This window comes from Colletotrichum jinshuiense, chromosome 8 (genome assembly GCF_051148585.1).
Source record: "Colletotrichum jinshuiense chromosome 8, complete sequence".
NCBI classification, from domain to species: domain Eukaryota; kingdom Fungi; phylum Ascomycota; class Sordariomycetes; order Glomerellales; family Glomerellaceae; genus Colletotrichum; species Colletotrichum jinshuiense.
The window spans coordinates 2504048-2524694 of NC_139315.1; the positions used below are offsets into that span (position 1 = coordinate 2504048).

Here is a 20647-nt window from a genome sequence, read left to right on the forward strand (position 1 = left end):
GTACCAAGAAACCCGGGGAAGGTATCAGTGATTAAATCTGCGGGGCAACCACCTATCCGTTAGGAAGGCACTCCGGGCCCCGACTTTAGCGGTGTTGGAAACAGCAAAGCCACGAGATACTTAACTATTGTTTTCACTGCCAAACAAAAGCCAACTTGATTGAGATGCCCCTCGGACCCATGCATCAAACAGCGTCTTTTACGTGACCTCAGTCTCTCATTTTGTAACCAATTGCAAATCATTCGCATCTCTGGGGGCTGTAAACTAGACAGGGACATCCTTTAGATCCGCGGAATATACATCATTGGAGCGACTCGATTCCACATTCGGCTTTGAGGATTGCGCCTTTCAAACACCAGCTCACCACTCACTGGGTTCCACGGCTCAGACATCGTCTACATCATGACCAAGAACGTCCCAGCTCCGTTGCAGCGCATCCTCAACACCAAGTCCGGTGAGGAACGGATAAAAGCCTGGCTCGCCCTCGACAAGGACGAGGCGGGCCACTTCAAATCTGGCGTAAGTCCCCTCCCCCAAAATCTCATGACGGCCTCCACACTCGGCATCCACTGAACACTAGCCACTTACCGCGTACTCACCCACCATGATGCTAACACGCAAGTCGCCAGAACTGGATGAGCGCCCTGATCCCCTCCATCACCCTCCTCTCAACCACGCTGGACCCCAACCCCGCCGCCACCTTCTCCTTCACGGTCCATCCGGACCACTGCAACCGCGCCGGCAACCTCCACGGCGGCGCCGCGGCAACCCTCTTCGACTCCCTCACCTCCCTTCCGCTGGCCCTCATCAACGACAAGCCCGGCTACTGGCAGTACCTCGGCGTCTCCCGCACCATCAACTGCAGCTATCTCCGCCCGGCCCCCGTGGGCGAGGAGTGCCTCGTCGAGTGCGAGATCATCCAGATCGGCAAGACGCTGTGCCAGATCAGGGGCACCCTGCGGCGGAAGCGCGACGGCCTGGTGCTGGCGACGTGCGAGCATCACAAGTTCAACACCGACCCGCCTGCAAGCAAGTTGTGAAAGCGGTTCAAAGAGGGGGGGTCTATGGGGTGGGTGTATTTCTATCGCCTTGGTACAGAGTGCAGTCGTGCGCAACTAGAATAGTAGAACAATGTGAGATACCTTTTGGATATTGTCAATGCTCGATGATGTGGTGCCCGTTGAGCACCAGGTCAATAACCTCGGCATCCGCCGCCGCCAACAACGCCAAGTCCTGCGCCATGGCCTCTCTCTCGTCGTCGTCGTCGTCGACGTCGTCGTCCTCCTCGTCCTCCCCCCATTCCCCCACCACAAAATCCTCGTCGTCCTCGTCGCTGGCCAGATCCGCCTCGAAGTCCATGATGGGCAGGAAGTCGTGGAAGCTGATCTGTTGGTCGTCGCCCTTTGGGCTCGAAGCCCGGTCGGATACTTTGAAGTAGGCGCTGGGGCCGCAGGGGCCGTGGGGGTCGTAGTCACTGATTGCTCGTCAGAAATCACCCATTTCGCCTCAACAAGACGGTTCTCGGGAGACGTACGTATCAAACCAATGGCCCACAACGCCGCGGGCCGAACCGACTCCGCCGATCTGGATCCCCTCGCTCCGCCAGCGCGCGTGGCCGTTAAAGATGGAAAACGAGGTCCACCGGACCTCGCCCTCCTTGGTCAACCGGACGGTGCCTTTGACTGCTGATTAGATGAGAATTAACGCAGACAACCCAGCACGCCGCGGCCACCTACCTCGAAGGTCGGAGTTGGCGTTCTCGTCCCACGAGTCGTCAATCGACCGAGATATGCCCTGGAAGTGCACCACGGGCAGCTGCTTGCCGTCTTCTTCTCCGGGGGGCTGCACGTCGGTTACGTGGATCTTCATGACAATGAGGCGGGTCGCTTCGCCGACGTCGAGCGCGGGACGCGGGACCTCGCGCGGCATCTGGTCGCCGATGGGGAAGTTGTAGCTGAAAAAGTCGTTGTAGTCGATGAAACATACCACCTGGCCTAAATGTTAGCCCATGCCGAACCTCCGAACCTCCCTCGTGGGAGTAGACTTCTCACCCTTAGCCATGTACCAGCAACGCCATAGGGATCTTGGAGATCCAGGTCTTGGATGCCCCGGCTGGGAGCCGGTAAATAGCTCCCCGACCATGACCCGGCGAATGGCTTCTCCCACAGGTTGGAGAAGATCTTGGAAGTCAGGTTCTGCGCGCGGATATTGCTCCCCAGCACAATCAAAATGGCCTCCACCTTCTCCCAGTCCACACGATCCGTCTCGTCGTCCATAAAGGGGCCCCATCTCGTCCTGGGCGTGTATTGCCGCAGATCGTAGACCTTGGAGCAGGCAAACGGGTACACCCTCGATGACCTTGTGCGGCCGCAGTTCAGAATTGGCCTGCCGTAGAGGCAATGCAGCTTCGCGCTCTGCTGGTGCGCCTCCTTGGGCACCTCGGGGAGGCGGATCGGACGCACCTCGCTGCGCGCGCGCTCGAATATGAAGGAGCGGCAGAGGAAGGCCAGCCTCGCGGGTTCTTGGCTAAAGACGCGACCTAGGAAACTGGCGTTCCGGGACGCCGCGTGGGTCCCAGTGTCGTTCTGGGTCTCACCGTTCGGCGATGCATGTTTCAGCAGTCTGTTGACGGTGTCGTACACAAAAGGCAACTCATGAGTCTAGCGAGATTCTGATGAGTCCTGAATGGGGCCCGAAAGAGGTTCACATGAGGCCTCTCACCTTCTCATCCACCTTATCGTTGGCGCACAGGATGCTGAGCCTCACAAAGTCACGCAGCTCCTTCTCCCAGTCCAAATTAGGCTGCGCAGGTGTATCCTGTCGTCGCGATTAGACCAAGATCGACCTCGGAGATCATGCAAATATTCATACGAGGGTTTTCAGATACACGTCCTTGCAAAGTTTTTGGTTCCCCTTCACATACGTGTGCATAAACCGGCATGTGCGCGGGAGACGGCCGAGGTCGCGGGGGTCGAGGCCTGAGAATATTTGGTGGAGGATCTCCGCCGGTAGCAGGTTAAGATGCAGCATCTTGGACGATGCCCCGTCGAGGTGCCCCATTTGAGATTCCGACGGATGCAAGGTGCTCAAGCAAGGAGAATTCACAAACAGCGATGATCTGGTTCGGTGATGGGACGTTCTCTGCGGGTTGGGTGGCGGTGGTTAAGTGGGAGAATGACCACGGAACGGAAGCTTAAACTTACGTCGTCCACCTGGTTGGTCCACTTGTACATATGCGGGGAATGGGCGGGTGTGGGTACTGGAGGTACGTCTATCTTCCTGCGATAGTGGTGACCCCGGGATGTAGGCTACTGGGACGTACCGGTATCAGCGCAGTGGAGACGGCGGCTGAATAAGGCAATTTTGGGCCATCACGGTTCGCCAGTTGAATGGTGCTATTTGCCCACTGCAACTGGAGACGTCCTGCCTCTCGATGGTGCGGCATCTTGCCGTCTTTTCGATTCTCCAATAACACAAATTCTGCAATGTATTGCATGAATCGGCGGCTCCAAGCGTTGATCAGGATGTAAGGCGGCTTCGCCCTTGTATCCCGCAACGGACCTGCATCGACCGACATCCTGGCCCCTCCCCTCCCCCCCCGGTCGGCACCCGGGACGGAATAGAGACGGAGGCGGAGGATGTGCCCCATTATTACCTCGTCGGCATGCGCAAAAGGCTGTTGCGAGCTACCCACACATGCCAATCCGCCTAAGAGCACGAGGGCAGAGCAAGTTCCAGCAATCCGGGGTTCTGGTGCCTCGAAGTTACCAGCCATTTCCGGCCTCAGCTCTCTGGGTCGGCCAATGCTCAGCAGGGTTGCCCAAACCATTCATCTCACCATTCCCTCTGTTCGCGGCAAAGACGGCAGGCAGAAGTGATTCGATGGGAGGCAGACATAGATGACGTGCCACCCCAATGGCAGTTGCATAACTAACACACGCCCACCCAGGCTTTGTTTGCTCCAGGCCGCTGCCCCATTCCAGAAGAGTCTAAAAATAAACCACTGATTTGGCCAGTATATGAAGAAGCATCTACCGTAAAGATGCAGATGATGTGCATCGCAGCCCTCTTGAACGGTGAGACGCCCGCCCGAGAGCTCTTCTTTGGATCGACGTCGGATAGGTGGGAATTCCTGCCCGTCCGGTCTCCCACCACCCCCAGCGACCCGTTCCCTCTTCCGTCATCTGAATGGGCAAAGGGCTATCTGACGCGGGAGAGAGTGAGCCCGGCCGCGTCAGCAACATAAATAAGTACAACCGAAGAGAACCAAGGATGATTTGTGATCAAGTAAGACAAGTTCATAAAATATACTCTCTGAGACCTAATGTTCTCCGTCTCAGCGCCAATGCTGGTAGTATGTCACAAACAAATCGACGCGCTACCATGAGGAGCGCACCATGGGGGTATAGATACAATACAGCACATAATAAAAATGCATAGTGCTTAGTCCGCTTTAGCCTCCCTCATGATGCCAAATTATCGTCCCGACGCCCTGATTTCCTCCCATAACATAACTCGCAAGAAGTGGTATATTTCGAAGCCAGACCCTCCCGTCGCAATGACTTCCGTAATTCAATCCGCTGCCCCGTATGAAGCACCGTAATAGAGGCCCAGCCAAGCAGTTGTTCAACGTTGGCTGATGTCGCCCCATCAGCTTTACTGACATTTACATCGTAGTGACCCCAGTGTTTAGCTGGAGACAGTTGTTAAGGAGATTGGCGCCCTCGTGCAGTAGCTCCCAACGCGTAGTCCCGAACGAGTCCTTCAGCACCAGCAAGAGTGCACTGTTTGTGTTGATGCCCTTCATCGTCTTTAGCGCGTCAGGCGACGACGCGCCGCCGTATTTCACTAGGTACTCCCGCATTTGTCGTACCTGCTCCTGCTTGGTGGTTGGCAGCTGAACTCCAGGGCATGGGCCTTCGAGGGCGAATCCGTAACACCAGACGACGAGGACGGCAAAGTATAGAACCCACGGTCTGTTGAGAAGCACGTCATCTCGAGCTGTGTAGGGCTCGTCGTACTTGTAGCCGTTGGACTGTGGCGCGTTTCCCCCGTCGGGCATAAGAACAGAGCTGAGAAATTTGAGGGCATAGTAGGTCGCATCTCGGGCTTTGGCGGAGGGCGCCCACAGGTCTCTCATCCTCCTTTGCGCACTGTTGAGGTCTTGTTGCCCGATAGCTCTTCCCAAGAGCCGCTTTGCCCTCGCAAAGATCTGGCAGTCGACGATGTCAACGTGCATCGCCATGTGGGCAAGGTGATGCAACACGGTTCGACTTTCAAAAACAATATTGGAGTCGTTCTTCTTCGCAGAGTCGAAACGGTATGGGTCGGAAGAGCCCTCGTTCCTTGTCAGCGATTTATCAAAATCATCCTTCCAGGCGTCAAATGCCCTAGTCAGAGTCCCCCGCCATTTGTCTCGGCCGCCCAACGCCTGAGACACGCCACCGCCAAGGACGTTAACTTGAAGGTCCCTTTGGTTCATGTGCCAGCTGACGCTTAGGAGACCGGCCATGAGAACCATGCGACCGAATGGGTTGGTCTGGACTTCTTGGCCGCTGAGCGTCCGCTTGAGGCCCTCCAAAAAGGAGATTGGCTTGATGCCGTTGGAGAGGAGATTGGATTCGACCCTGCCGACTTCCGCGCCGCTCGTGGCTTTCCACAGCGCCTCGTCGCAAGGCAATGGCAGCCGCATCTCGTGTGTGACCATCACCGTAGAGTGACCAAACATTGTGGCGTGGATCGAGTCGATGACAAAGGCCGCAAACGCAGCTCGTCGAGTCGACTCGTTGGTGATCCAGTGATTCCACCACTCATCTGCTGTGTGGGCCACCCCGGATGCTGAGGAGTGGCGCGAGCTGTGTGCCTTGTCATCTCGAGGGTTGGGTGGTGAGTCGAGTGACGACTTTCCAATGAGCGACCTTCCGCGGCGCATCAGGGTGATGGTCGTTGCATGATGAATGTGAGCTCTCTCGTGGAGCTCTCTTGTCGAGTACATCTTCTCGTACAGCTCGAGAAGGATAAGTGTCTGGAACAGCCACAGTTTTGCTGGCGGCCGGAAGTTGGGGTCCATGAAAATCTCCCATCGCAGGTGCCAGGCCAGAAAATTGGATAGCTGCGCCCCGGCCTTTGTGACTTTTTGTCCGTGTGTCTTGTCAAGACAGGCTGCGCCAATCGTCATCATCGCGAGTAGCAGCAGATTCGGCGTTCTGTCGGGAGAGAAGGTCGGCTTGTGGAGGATGGGAATCTGGTCACTGAAGTGCACCCAGTACGATCCAATGTAGGCTTGCATCATCCGCTTGCTGAGCATGTGGTCGCCGTCTGTCCGATCGCCCTCCAGAATGCTGTCACGCTGCCGCAGCGCTGGGGCCTGGTCATTCTCGTGGAACCTTTGATTGATAAATTCGTAAATCTCCTGACTCTTTTCCTCGGAGATCGTGGCCTCGGGCAGGTTTTGATCCAAGAGGTTGTTGACGGCCATGACCTGATGGGGACCAGACGGAAAGTAACCCATGGGCACACCGTCCGTCCCCACGTACGGAACGCTGTAGGAGTTCTGATACTCGCCATAGCTGGGCAACGTTAGCGAGGGTTCACATTTCTGCGCGGGGTAGACTGACTTGTTCACATATCCAGGAGCTACAATCTGGCCCATGGGCGACCCCTCGCCTTGCTGCGTATTGAAGAGGTAGGCAACGAAATCTTCGGGGATCGTGACGTATGGTGACTTGCTGAGGATGCTGTCGGTCCCAAAAACGGGTATAGTCCCTGGCATGGACATCTGATCAAGCAACATCATCTCGCCCGACTGCTGGGGATGACCCTGTTCAGAGTACTCTGCCGAGGTGGTCGGTGCGTATGTTTGGCCACTTTCGCGGGGTATGCTACCCGCGCCGTTGGGGAAATCGGAGGGCGGTAGGTTGAACGGCGGAAAGTTTTGCTGGGTAGTGTAAGTTGCGGACTGTGGAGTGTTGTGTTGTTGGCTGTGGTAGCCGTGTTGGTTGGAAACCGGGGACATGTAAGGCCCGTTCGTCTGCACAGTTGGTCTGGGACCATTGGGCGACTGCTGCGGGGGACGATGCGCCTGGACGTTTCCATATCCATTGTCGTGATGCATGTAGCCATCCATACCACCTGGATGCGCACCCATAGGGTAACCCGGAGGAGTGTTTGTTGCGTGGGCAAAGGGGCTACCAGAGACATCTTTGGGTGACTGGTATTGCATTTGAGCCTGGCGCACATTGGCGAAGCCTGTGCCCGGCCGACTGATCTCAGGGGAGGCGGACCCTGGGGCTGGAAACGGAGGCCGGTCGGTGGTGGGAGATATGTGGCTCATCATCGAGTCCTTGCGGTTCAAAGCGGACCCCTTGGCCGTATGGCGGTCCCGGTGACGGTTACACAGGTCTAGTCGAACAAAGGTGCGACTGCAGTCAGGGAAGTCACAAGCATATATCTGCTTGGGCGTATGGTTCAACTGGTGACGGTACCTAGAGAGATGTCAGCAGGGGAAGGCCGCCGAGTTTGCGCGTCTGCACATACAGATGTTCGGCCCTAGAGTAGCTTTTCCCACAACCGTCTTGAGGGCATTCGAACTTCTTGTCCAGGCCCTTTCTGCTCCTCCGTCTTTTCCGCGCAGGGCCGCCGTCAGAGTTGGACGAGCCGCCTTTACCTTCGTCCCCGTCGGCTCCATCGTCGTCCATTATGTCGACATCTTTGTCTTCTGAAACTTCTCGCAGTCTGCCTCTCCCTGCCTCGTGTTCCTGTTTGATAAAGTGCCGCGGACTCGTTTGCGGCTCGTGTTTTGTCGCCATTGTCATAGGACTTGTAGGAGACACGGACATCGAGGATTTGAAATTGGCGGAATGCGCTGGTAACACGGAAGTCATATTTCCAAGGAGGGTGGCTCCCTAGTCTGATTTGTCGGTAGGTAGGGTTAATGTAGTTTACGGCGCGAGTCCTGTCGTGTTGGGACGGACCAGTCTACAAGGACACCAGGCTGTATAATGCGGAAGGTGCGTTGCTGTAAAAGGGTCGATGTTTTGTCGCGAAGCGACAGAGAGGAAGCGGAAGAAGTGATGAGTTGCCCGGTTCGAGTGGCGTGGCGCGTGGGCAGTACAGCAACTGACGGTTGGATCAGTCCACCAGACTTTCCGTGCTCTTCCTTTCTCGTAAAGTACAGATGCGTGCGCAAACCAGGACTCGTGGTTCTCGCTTTCGGCCTCTCCAAAGCCAATTGGAGAGAAGTTTCAAAACATGACTGAAAGGGAGTATCTCCCGCCAGCAGAATCAATGGCGGCGGCGACGTGGCAAGCTGGGAGTGTGATGCGCGAGGAGGAAGTCGGCGGCTGAGAGCGCAGTTCGCGAGGAAGGCGAGATCCCTCAGTCGAGGTACCCTTGAGAGGCGAGGTCAGGCAAGGTAGGGTAAGCTGCTGGGGGGTGGTTAGCAAGTGGATGTCGGTGGAGATGGTAGTATTAATGATGGGCCTGCCGCCTGTTGCGGTAAAATGGACGAGCGCTGGCTGCATGACAGAGCGAAAGGGGTGGGGTGGGTGTCAAAAAAACCAAAAAAAAAACCACCAAAAAAAAAGGGACGGCAAGGTTGGAGGTTGCGGATGGAGTGGACCGTGAATCAAGGGCTCTGGGCTAAGGCGTTGCGCTCGGGTGTGTAACGACGAAGCCAGGCCTGCCATCCAGAGCTGTGCAGGGACTCCGGGCTCCAAGGCGCTACCTAGCAAGGTAAACGTATCCTGTGTGCGCAGATAGCTCTGCATACCATTGCTAAAAGGTTGGGCGACGAGACGACTAGCCCGGTGCCAGGAGGAGGAGAGCGACGGGAGAAGCGTGAGCGCGGGTGAAGAGGAGACGACCGAGGGGTGAAGAGAGGGCGCAAAAATCAAATCAAAAGCTACGCCTTTTTTTTTCTTCCTGGGGGAGGCGCCGCCGCCGTTCTGGTCGCACACGCAGTGTCCGGGGCAGCCCAGCCTCTAAGAAGCAAGACAGGGAACCTGGGGTGAGAGTATCGCAGTAGACCAGGCGAGATGATGAAGTACCGGGTACGAGCGTTGGTGGTCGAAAACACCCTTGGCAACGTGTGCACTTCGTTGTCGAGGACGGGTACCTCGAACTTCAGGGTACCTCGGTCTTCTGAAGCGAAGCGAACCGAAGCGAACCGTTGATGTCCGTCAGTGACATTCCCAGCTAACCCCAGGTTAAGGGAGGTACCGCACGGTAAGGCCAGTGAGGGAGGGCACGTCGGGGTGTGCCGCTGAGGTGTCGGTGGCGGCTACTGGCCGCAACAACTGCAGTAGCAGCAGTAGCGGCGGCAGCACGTCGAGATTGGTTCATGCCGTCGAACTGAAGCGTCCGTTTCCGTGGAAGAGTGCAAAGCATCAAACCCCGATCCAAGGTCCTGGCTGATATCCAGCATGACGTGTATGGCGGTCCGTATCTCATCCGTGGCGGCATGGCCAACGGGACCATTGGTGCGCCGCAGAGTGCTCGGGCAGGGAATAGGTTGGGAAAATGCGACGAGAAAGAGAACAAGCCCGTGGGGACAGCCGGGGGGAGGAGGAGGAGGAGGAGGAGGAGGAGGAACAGGAAAGATGCGACATACGGGAGAAATGAATTGCCTTACCAGACAGGAGATTCACTTTGCCAAGTCGATGGATGCAAGGGGCGGGCCAGACAGTACCAAGCACGAGGGGAGATGGGACAAGAGGTAGGTAGCGTCGTAGCAGAAGGTGAAGAACGTCGGAGTGCGCAAATGCAGGATGGATCCTCTTGGGTGCCTCTCGATGCTGAGCACAGGGCGTCGTTTGTTGAAGATTCGCCTTGGGGCTGGTTGGCTGTCGTACTCGTGCTTGGTGGTGGTGCCAATGTGCTGTGCTGTGCTGTGCTGTGCTGTGGGTGCTGTGTCGTCGTGACGCCGTCTATGGCATAACAAGTCCTGGGGAAGTGGGTAGGAAAGGCATTTGACCATCTTGACAAGAAGGAGAGGCAGAGTGGGAGTGTGGGGGGTCTTATGCCACCTCCCACTCCCCTCCTCTCCCTCCTCCCACCTCCCAGACAAGCCGGCTGGTGTGAGTCCAGGGTCTGGTCTAGGCGAGAGGCCCGCGGCGTGATGCGATGAGATGCAATGCGAATCCCCTGTCTCGACATGTCCGTCCCCAGCTAAGCTCCCATAGGAGCGATGGAGGGGCCGTAGCCTGCTGCCAAAAGGTGTGGTGGGCCACGCCATGGGGGTTCATTAGTGCCTCCCAATAATATGGGAAAGGCGGTTGGAACGCTCTGAGGACCAACACGGCGACCCCCCCCCTTTCTCTGCGACAGACAGACAGCTTCTGGGGGTGCACTCGGGGAGGGGGGAGGCGAAATCGACCAGGCACACTACCTGATTAGCAAGGAGCTTTGGGCAGACGGCGCGCCGAGAGACAGGCGAGGGAATAAACCCGCACTGTGAGGCGAGCTGAGACGCTGTTCCCCGGCATAGATGTGTGTAATCGGATTATCAAAGTCGATGCCATCTCCGCTTGAGCTGCTCATCGAAGCGTGGGTGCTTGCGCTGTCATTTCGATCCGCGGCACGCCTGCCACTCGAGTTTCCTTCTCATCTGACCGATCTTGGGCAGTCAATCTCCCATCGCTGAAGATGCCATCTCCCTGTCCCCCCCGCCTGCGCTATTAGCGGCCTGCTTTCGTGCTGGTTGCAGGCCAATATCGGGGCATTGATGGACCGTGTAAGCAGAGTGGCACTCAGCTTGTAATTGTTCGGTACCGTTCGCGAAGACCCGACAGAAAAGTTGACAAGTGACCAGCTTTGCATGTACGTGTCTGCGCCTCATCATTTGCCATGACCGAGGAAAATGGGATATCCGGCCGAGGCAGCCGTTCCGCCTTCTATGCCAGTTTCTCCGAAAAATTCTGATGCTAAGGGCAGACCCGTCTCGGTGACACGTCTGGCCGCCGGTCAAGCCAAAGTACCCTCCCTTGCCGCCTAGATCCGTCGCTGATCCCGGTTGAAGTTGGTGAACAGTCGCAGTCAGGAAAGCTGGCCTGCATCTGCATTACTGCTCCCCACAAGAAATGGATATCCAGGGCTGGTACCCGTAGGCGGCCGGCCATTATTCCTTCACAAGCGGCAGATTCCTCTTTGTCTCATCGCCCGCCCCGTCTTTCGCCCAGCGGAAATCTGTCGACAAGTTGCCATTATGAACGGCAACCCTGCCAGGCCTTCACAGCTATGACGTTTCCTTCCCGGTATAGATCCACATAGTCGTTAGTAGTAGTCATCTGATGCGGGTCTCATGCAGAAGCTGCTCTCATGATATTTCGAGTGGTATTCGGTCGTCGTACGATGGCAACAAGAACACAGCAACACCTATCTAGACAGTGTGCAAGACTAAGATGTACACGGCTGGCCAGACGGACAAGGTAAAAAATGAAAAAATAACAAAAAAAAATAAAAATGAATAAAAAAGGGCATTCATTAAGCACATCAGTCCACAGGTCCCCTGGGGCCTGAGGGTCTGTCCCCAAGACCCCCCCAAAAAAACCCCGACTTCCTCTCCGTCGCCCTACGACAAGCATGCCCATGCTCACCAAGGCTGGCGTGGCTAGCTTTGCAGGGATGCCCGGTGTGAGAAGCTCACTCGAAGAAGACGAGACGTGTGGGGATGGGCACGGTCTGGAGCTTGGACTTCACGCCCTCTGGGGCGCCTACCCTCGCTCAACCTGTGGGCACGGTTGCGTGGATCGGCCGCCCGTGTCACTTCGAACTTGCTTCCTAGGGGCGATGGCTCAAATCTTTGCCAGCCTGGGAAAATAGCTCGTCCATATAGATTGCTGCTTATTTCAACAGAGACCGCTCTCGTTAGTCTGTTTTCCCATGCAATCTTCCTTGACACCCTTACCTGCTTCCAGCTGTGTCGGTGCCCATGATGGGAACGACGACGGATAGCGGTGCTTGAGAGAGAGAGAGAGAGAGAGAGAGAGAGAGAGAGAGAGAGAGACGTCATGATGGAATGAAAATTTAAAAAATAGTAGAGGACGGGGGAAGGGATGGGATGTCATGCAGGTCGGGCAGTATATGACACTCGAGAATCCGGCGTTGAGCCCAGAGACGAATTGATTGTGTCTTGCCATCAGTCCTCGGTGCAGGTCATTTCGTGTTCTCGCACCACACCCAACAACTTGACCAGCAACCCGGCAGTCGCGCCTAAACAAACTGACAGACCAAGGCTAGGGTACTCTACCACAGAAAGTCAAAGTCCGAACAGAACTATGTGTTGCCACCAAGCGACCGACACGGTAGACCAGTTTGTCTAGAGGCAGCTGTCATGTCGTTGCTGGTCTTGTGCCGACACCCCACGCCATGAGGCTGAGATGCGCAACGCGTATCAGGAACAAATACCGCAGTCTCGGGTCTGGCGTGGGTGAACGACACAACCCGCGCCGACGTAGGCAAGGCATACGTTTGCGAGGGCATGTCTGCACCGTCGCCCAGTATCTCGGGCGTCGGTCGACGCGCTATCAATTTCTTGGCCCATCGCATCTCGTAATGGGTTCCTCATCAGGCATAGGCGTCCTTTCGATTAGGAATGGCAGCACACAGCTCCCAATGATCCTGGACGCCCTCCATTCTGTTGCTCAACATTGGCAAAATCGAGTGCCGCGAGCACCTCTCACAGTGCTCCTCATGCGGCCTCCCTCCCAAGTCCCTGTTGTTGATCACACCCTGCGCTGGGTGGAGTCTCTTCCCCACCCACCACTAGGCAGGGCGTCATGAGTGAAGCCGGCAGCTCACACGACACCGTTCCAGAAAGCGCTTCGGTCTTCATTTGGGCCGATCGACGATGGTAAATGTCTCATAGCCGCCATTGTTACCAGATAATGATACGGCAGAAAGAACCAGTCGCTTTGGGAACCAGTCAGAAATGGAAATGCGATGCCGCCGCCGAGGGCGCGACGTAGGCGGATTTTCCCAGCTACTATGTATGCAAGGCGGCATTCCGTATGGCCCTTGGTTTGGACTTAGCAAGGTGAGTAGCCCGACGGGTTTGGGCGCTTTCAACCTCATCAGTACGGGTGCAGAGCGGCAGCTTCGTACCATTAGCTTCCACCTATAGATAGCACCGAGATGTGCTTCGAACGAGATATGGTAGGGTGACATGGCCGAAGTGCTGAGGACGAATTTCAGAGACCCCGGTTGTGGAGGCGACAGGGGTCGCATTAGCTGATCGCCGGTCAGCATTTGGTGAACGAATCATAGGTGGCTTCCATACCCACTCGCTGTGAGCTTTTACCAGGGACATGGGGGGTTTCCGAGCAAGCTTTCAAGGGCTAAGATGAGAACCGAACGACCTCTGATTCACTATTGACTGAACATAATGAGAAGGTGTGCTTCAATAGCCGTAAATCGCCGACCCTCCACGTCGCATTTGGCGCGCCGGGGGGGTTCGGCCTACTGGTGTATGTCATGGTATGCATTGGACAGAGTTCTTAAAAGAAACAAACGGAAGCAGGTCCCCGAAACTCCCCAGCACATGGGCGTGTGTGTGGCCTTAGATGGTTGGAGTGGCTAATCGGTTACGACGTCAACCTTTTTTTTTTTTTTTTTTTTTTTTTTGCCGCGTGTTGATGTGCTTTGAATATTTTGCTGGACAGTGCTTGATTTCTCGAAGAGCGGTTCCTGGAGTGGGAGATATCTGGCCACCTGACCGTAGAGTAACTCGTCACAAGTCTGGATGGGGCAGAAAAGTAAAGCATCTAACCACCTATCATTTTGGCAGGCAGCCCTCCTCCAGCTGGTCTTTGAGGGGGAAGTGTGCCGATCGACAACTAGGCGACATCGGAAGCCTGGAGACTGGCTGTATTCCCGCTTTGTCAAAATCAATATGAATATTCGTGCGACAGGGCCGAGATCGCTGATCAGCATCAGAGATGAGAGGTAGAGCGGATGGCTTGAAGGCCCATCGGTTGGCGTTGAAAGAAAGTTTGGGGGTCTCTTGGTCCACCTGCGTCTGGACGTGGGATGACCCTCGGAATGTGTGGGATATCAATTACGTGTGATATGGTGACCCAAGCTACTGGGCCAGCAGCGCCTTGTTTCTTCCAGTGCAAGAGAAGAAAGCCCGGAAGAATTCTTGCCAGACACCCTCCGGATCGTGGATTACCTAGGCCAAGTCCGCCTCTTCCCAGTCTGTGTTGTGCTTGGGGCGGTGCAAGATGGCAGTCATGAAATCATATGAAACCCTCTAGGTTAGCAACAACGCATAGGACCCTCTGTGGTTTGGGTCCTAACACGGCCAGCGCATCAATACGCGAGCTCAAGAATCAAGAATCAATCCTGCAATGGTGCGGGGAAGCTTAGGGTAGAGGAGGCATCGCGCGGGTATATTTGCAAATGCGTGATCTGTGTCTTGCTCTGGAATTGAAACAGATCAGGGTCGTATGTTGCCAACGCGACTATCACTCCAGTCCATCCTGGTCAAGGCTGGTACTTTGATCTTCAAATACTGATGGGAAATTGCCTAGGAATTAGATGTGACAAGAGCTGCTCGTGCCGCGTGGGGTAAACGTGCTTGCTGGTAGGTACGTGTCCGGACGTTTCTATGAGGTAAGCCGGATATCGGCTCTGCTCTAGTGGGGGACCGAGATTGGACTGAATCTGTTTCGTCTTTGGGCTCTGGCTTGGGACAACGGTGTGGTTCGGACGATTGTCTTTGTCTCCTTCAGCGTCCTTCATCTTGAAAGTAGACAAGGAACGCCTCCTGGATTTGCCCATTCATGTTTGACGTTTGGCTTGTCCTTGGAAGGCTGTTCTTCTGTTTGGTATTTGGTCCACACCGTCGACCTCGAGCTTGTTACAGCAAATGATGTTTTCCTTGCAATTTTTTTTATCATACAAGGAGAGCAGCGCGGCGCGGTTGCAAATCCATGGGCCGCAAGCATACGGTCTGTTCGCTTCTTGCGAGGATGGTATGACCTGCCCGCCCCAGGCTCGCTCTCGCCATCGACTCACCGTTCGAATGTCCCGCAAGACCGGCAAGATTTGGTGCGCGCAGCGGCAGCTATTGAAGAACGTTGTGCTGCTTCAATATGGACGTGTCTGACTTTGTTCGCACACGCACCTTCACTGTAGGACTCGGCGCGTGTTGGTGCAAATTTGAAAATGCACCAGGGGAAATGGGGGAGGGGCCGGCGGACGTGGGACTGAAGTGGCATCACGGGTCTTGGTACCCCAATCGAGGCGGAGCTGAAAGAGCTCGACTTTGCCCCGAGGCCGAGTTAGGTAAGCGACATCTGGTGGCATTTCCCCACCATGCGTGCCTGCCAGGCCGCTGCACATCAAAGATTAGAACGCTTGTGGGTACCTGTCGCACCACTTTAATACAGGCAACGGGTCCCAGGTACACGCGCTGCTCACACTACCTAGGTACTTTGTATCCGTACAGTCCCCGAATGCCGCCAACGCCCCGCAGCTCTTTCTTTCTTCGAGGCAGGTAGGGCCCTGGGCAACCAGCAACCAACAGAGGCGCCGCTGCTAGGAGCCATGACGTGAGAAAAAAACCCATTCTCTCCCCCCCGGCTCTCCTCACTTCCCTCTCACACCATTTTCTCCTCGATTTCGGCCTCAAATATAATGTGACACTTGGTCACGCCTTTTATTCGAACGCTGCCACCCAGACCGAACCCTCAATCGAGTTCCCCTTCGTCATGGCACCGGCCAAATCTTCGAAGGCTGGTCACGACGACACCAAGCCCGAAAGCACAAACACCAAAGACAAGCATGCGCCTAGTTCTGGCAGTCAGCATTCGAACGGAAAGCTGCGTCGTGTCGCTAGCTCGACAGGCTCCCAGCTGCGAGAAGTAACCAACGCCAACGCTGCTGCCGACGTCCCAACTCCTCCAAAGGAGGCTGTCCAGAACACCGGGGTAAGAGGATTCCTGGCTCGACACACCACATCACCCTTCTCATTTTCGATCGTAAAGCATAGCGCGCTAACGCCCCCCTTCGTTCAGATACAATGGAACACATTTGACCGAGACACGCTACATGCCTATCGTCGCGAGCACCATCTCAACACCCCCACCTCGTTTTCCTGCTCATACCGTCAGTTGGTCCTGTCAAGACCTGGAGGCATTGGCCTGCACTCTCCTACAATGGCGCGGAAAAAGGAGAACAGAAGACAAAAGAAGGAACAGCTGGCAATGGCTGTGCGGAAGCACTTCAACGGTGTTGGGATACAAGAAAACGATGTCATTGTGGACTTCATTCACAAAGTCAGGAGTCATGCCATCACCAACAGCGACCGCCACAGAAAACCTAACTCGACACCTCACGACGCCTGACGACCACATATGACGGATGAAATACTGTACGGGGAACTGAATGCATCGGCAGCGGCTGATTGATATGCGATTTTGTCGCTTGAGCATAGCCTGGCTGGCTGTTAGGGCGACTTCGGATTGCACAATGATACCTTTTCCATGGGCGGGTTTTCCATGACGATAGACGATGAAGGCAATGCCCTTCCTCGCAGCATACATAGATACGATCTACTACAATAATGATATTTGGAGTTTTTGATTCGGAGTTTTGGATTCGGAGATTGGGACATCTCTCGGCATGGCTTCTGCCACCTAAGTATCTCGGCCGCTCCTCCGAGTCACGGCGCAGGAGCAGAGCGCTCACCACGCGCACAGCCGCGAATTTCCACCTCGGGCTGGTTGTGGGGCTACTTTGCGAGCCACTTAAAGCCATCGCAATTGCTGACGTGAAGCCTGCAGCTGCCCCCCCCATTTCAGTCTACCCCTGCGCGCCCTTGCGCCCACACTATGATGCGGAATGTGCCTGAGGCAGTCACTAGCGTTCGGCTTAGCATCGGGCCAAAAAAAAAGTTGATATCATCCCGTCTGTCAATGGCATCGAAGGGCAAAGAATTTCCGAGAGAGTTCCACATGCGCGTTGATGCTTTTCCGCATCCACAGTCAATTTAACCCCTAAACTTTACTACACACTGCTGCTTCCGATGCGTCGTCACGCTTCACAATGAATGCCAGCATTCTCACCAAAGCAGCGGCCCCAGGCCGCCTGCTCTCTAGCCGCATTTCCCGGCAGTCTAAGCTCAAGGATTCTGTCTGCAAGCGCGCCCAGATTCACACCGTCACCTTTACTGCCAGGCCCACGAACTCCCCAGCTTCTCGGGCGACATGTCAAGCTCCTTCTTCCAAGCGCGTAAGTAACCACGCATGCAAACTGTCCGTACAGCTTACTCATTTGTTTAACGACAGGCATTCCACGCAACTTCTAGCTCCCTCGCCCCGAGCGACCCGTACAAGACCTTGGGTGTCGAGAAATCGGCGTCCGCGAGTGATATCAAGAAGGCGTACTATGGCTTAGCGAAGAAGTACCATCCCGATACGAACAAGGATCCCTCTGCAAAGGGGACTTTTGGCGAGATCCAAAGCGCATACGAAATTCTTTCGGACCCGAAGAAGAGGCAGCAATTCGACCAATATGGCGCGGCCGGCTTCGACCCCAGCGGTGCACCGGGCGGCGATCCATTCGGGGGAGCTGGAAACCCATTCGGTGGTGGTTTTGGCGGCCAAGGCGGTTTCGGCGGCGCCGGCTTCAATTTCGATGACATCTTCTCGGCTTTTACCGGTGGCCAGGGGTCGCCGTTCGGGCGTCGTGGTGGTGGCCGGAATCCTTTCCAGCAGGAGATCCTTGTCGGCGACAACATTGAAGTGCAATCGAGTATATCCTTCATGGAGGCGGCCAAGGGAACGAGCAAGACGATTACAATAACGCCCCTGGCCGAGTGCGGAACGTGTTCGGGTAGTGGCTTGAAGCAGGGCACCAAGAGGTCGGAGTGCAAGTCATGCAACGGAACGGGAACGCGGGTGCACTTTATGAACGGCGGCTTCCAGATGGCGTCGACGTGCGGATCCTGCGGCGGGACGGGCACGACCATCCCCAGAGGATCCGAGTGCAAGCCTTGCGCGGGCAACGGCGTTGTGAGGGAACGGAAGACCATCACTGTCGATATCCCGGCGGGTATCGAGGATGGTATGAGGCTCCGGGTTGACGGCGCAGGTGACGCACCCGTCACGGGCAAGAACGCGGAGGTCAACGCCCGGACGCAGAAGGGCGACCTCTACGTCTTCGTGCGTGTCGCAACGGATCCCAAGTTCCGACGAGCAGGCTCCGACATCCTCTACACAGCAAGCATCCCCATCACAACGGCCATGCTCGGAGGAGAGGTGACGGTGCCGACGCTGGACGGACAGGTCAACGTCAAGGTGGCCACTGGCACCAACACGGGAGACAAGCTGACGTTGTCGGGCATGGGTATGAAGAAGCTGAACGGCAGAAGAGGAGGCTCGGGTGATTTGAAGGTTGAGTTCAAGGTCAGCATGCCTAAGTATCTGAGTGCGAACCAGCGCACTCTGGTGGAGATGCTGGCGAACGAGATGGGAGACAAGACGGCTAGACGGATCATGAACGTCACTCCCCAGGGGTAAGCCGATCCAAAAACCCCAAACTCGTGCGCCCACGCCATGCTGATTTTTCCGGAAAAGATCTCAACCAGCTTCACCGGACGACACCGAATCCCACAAGAATGAAGGCTTCCTCAAATCTATGTGGCACACCTTGACGAACCACCCGGCCCACCAGAACTCCTCCGAAACCGACGCGAGCAAGCCAACCAAGGACGGCAAGAAGGCCGACGAGAAGAAGGACGAATCCAAGAAGGATTCTGGCTCCGGTTGAACCAGTTTAGTGTCACCATATCGGCCTCTTGCGGCGGGCATGTAGATGGCTTGTGCAAAGTGATCATAGACGGTGGGGAGGGGGGGCCCTTGCATGGCAGGTGTTCAAAACGGTTCTTGTTTTCTGTTCTATCTTGTTATTTTCTAATCCGATTATCCCCCGGCGTCGGCAGAATGGGGTAGCCTAAAGAGCCATTGTTTGGTTTGGAGAAAGCCATTGCTTGTGTATTATCCACAGACTAGTGTACAGTGTAGTATAGACTTAGGGGGATGGAAAGCCAGCTCCCGCGGAGGCCACTCACCTCAGATCATTACCAAAAAAAAAAAGACCACCCAAATCAATACCAAGCATGCGGTGTATAACGCTTTGCGTTGCTGAAGCTGATGGTGTTCGGTTGGGGGAACCTGGGCGCTAAGTTGCGATGGGTTGCGCTTGAGATCCAGGCAGTGAGCCGCAGCTCTGGGAAGGAGACCGCGCGGCTGGTTTGCACCACACTCTGTCATTTCCATAGGTCTGGTGCACTTTGGGCATGATGCTGCAGGGCGTCCGGGTCGCATAAACGGCCTCCTTTGAAGATCTCCATGTCTTACATGATTGTCCACAATGTTGGAGATGGATTGTTTGTGATACCATAGCATTACTAGGCCTTTCACCGCCAGTGGGGGTTCCCCGAGAACCCGACGGACAAAGACGCAAAGCTTTCCCGAGCAGAGGTTGCCGCAGGATGGCGGGAAAGCCCACAAGGAGCTCTCAACCACCCTGCAGGGAGCGGGCCGTCCGGGCCTGTCTGTTACCTTGGTACTTGTGCGAGGATTGCCCGCGGCCTGGACCCCTGCCCGGACTTGGTGGGGTCACAAGCGCCGGCCAATGGCGGCCAATGAGGGGTCGAAGGAGAGGGGCAGCTCTCGGTGGCCCGTCACCTGCATAAGGGCGGGACGGCGGAGGACCAATGTCGTTGCGCGGACATGGGCTGTCGAGGACTCAGACGAGGTGCTGAAGTTGTTAGTGGAATTGCAGTTGTATCGGTTCACTTGAGTTCACTTGGAGGGGCGGGTTCTATATTGGAGGCGGAGAGACGACTGCATTTTAAATAAAGTAAAGGATGGAAAAGAAAGAGAGACCGGTCAAGTGTCGGTTCGGAGACGTACTCCGATAGGGTTATGGGAGGTCCCGATGTTCTTTGCGTTGTGCTTACTACAGCGGAGGCACAGAATGTAAGCAGCGATGACACGGTGATGAGAACGCGGTGCAGTCTGGCCGTGGAGGGGCAGGGGCACATGGAATATCACGAGATGAGATTGCGAGAGCTGACTGGGTCGAATTGCTCGGCACAAGCTAGCCCAGGTGGAGTGAGGGAGTATGCAGAGTTGAGGAGCGTCGCATCGGGCATGTCTCACTCTGGTCCATCGGAATCCAAAGGATAGGTCGTCCGACCATGTCGAAGCGTATGATGAGTTATATGAGGTGATTAGGGCCGGGCATGAATATGTGTGATTGCTGCTGTGCGGGTGGTCTGTTGAGAGACTGACGACCTCAGCGTCCCCAGGCCGATATCGACGGGATGTGATGGGTAGGATAGCTGCCCAATGTGAACGGGGGGGGATATCCGGTATTTGGACACCTTGCTTCTTGTAAGAGCAGAAGGTGATGGACTTTGCAGCAACTGAATCCCACCGAGCCGGACAGGTAGGCCTTCAGCGAGCTCCGTCCGTTGGGCACTCGGGCGCCTATGGAACTGGCAAACTTGCAGGATTCTACCTATGCTGCGCCCTTCTTCAAGCCTCAACCTCCAGCGAGTGTGTACTTAACAGCAGTCAATCGTTGGCCGCAAAGGGACAGGACCCGCGACCCGTTCCAAAGAAAGTCTTCCTTTTTT

The 20647-nt window shown here is 55.8% G+C and overlaps 5 protein-coding genes across 5 annotated transcripts; 3 read left to right on the forward strand and 2 right to left on the reverse strand.

The window, feature by feature from the left end:
* Positions 1 to 402: 402 nt before the first annotated feature.
* EsH8_VIII_000685 (HotDog domain-containing protein) lies at positions 403 to 1040 on the forward strand (the record flags this gene model as incomplete). Its single annotated transcript, XM_083269727.1, has 2 exons — positions 403 to 519; positions 630 to 1040. 2 exons carry the CDS (start codon positions 403 to 405, stop codon positions 1038 to 1040), a joined length of 528 nt encoding a protein of 175 aa, XP_083129495.1.
* Positions 1041 to 1155: 115 nt separating this feature from the next.
* Positions 1156 to 3030, reverse strand: EsH8_VIII_000686 (uncharacterized protein; the record flags this gene model as incomplete). Its single annotated transcript, XM_083269728.1, has 6 exons — positions 1156 to 1474; positions 1535 to 1685; positions 1737 to 1989; positions 2052 to 2660; positions 2722 to 2817; positions 2872 to 3030. The coding sequence occupies 6 exons, from the start codon at positions 3028 to 3030 to the stop codon at positions 1156 to 1158; spliced, it is 1587 nt and encodes a 528-aa protein (XP_083129496.1).
* Positions 3031 to 4666: 1636 nt separating this feature from the next.
* EsH8_VIII_000687 (transcription factor domain-containing protein) lies at positions 4667 to 7883 on the reverse strand (the record flags this gene model as incomplete). The annotated part of the gene is made up of 3 exons (XM_083269729.1): positions 4667 to 6569; positions 6618 to 7484; positions 7537 to 7883. 3 exons carry the CDS (start codon positions 7881 to 7883, stop codon positions 4667 to 4669), a joined length of 3117 nt encoding a protein of 1038 aa, XP_083129497.1.
* Positions 7884 to 15710: 7827 nt separating this feature from the next.
* On the forward strand, positions 15711 to 16346 carry EsH8_VIII_000688 (uncharacterized protein; the record flags this gene model as incomplete). The annotated part of the gene is made up of 2 exons (XM_083269730.1): positions 15711 to 15929; positions 16017 to 16346. The coding sequence occupies 2 exons, from the start codon at positions 15711 to 15713 to the stop codon at positions 16344 to 16346; spliced, it is 549 nt and encodes a 182-aa protein (XP_083129498.1).
* Positions 16347 to 17046: 700 nt separating this feature from the next.
* Positions 17047 to 18771, forward strand: EsH8_VIII_000689 (uncharacterized protein; the record flags this gene model as incomplete). Its single annotated transcript, XM_083269731.1, has 3 exons — positions 17047 to 17232; positions 17289 to 18517; positions 18579 to 18771. 3 exons carry the CDS (start codon positions 17047 to 17049, stop codon positions 18769 to 18771), a joined length of 1608 nt encoding a protein of 535 aa, XP_083129499.1.
* Between the last annotated feature and the right edge of the window lie 1876 nt (positions 18772 to 20647).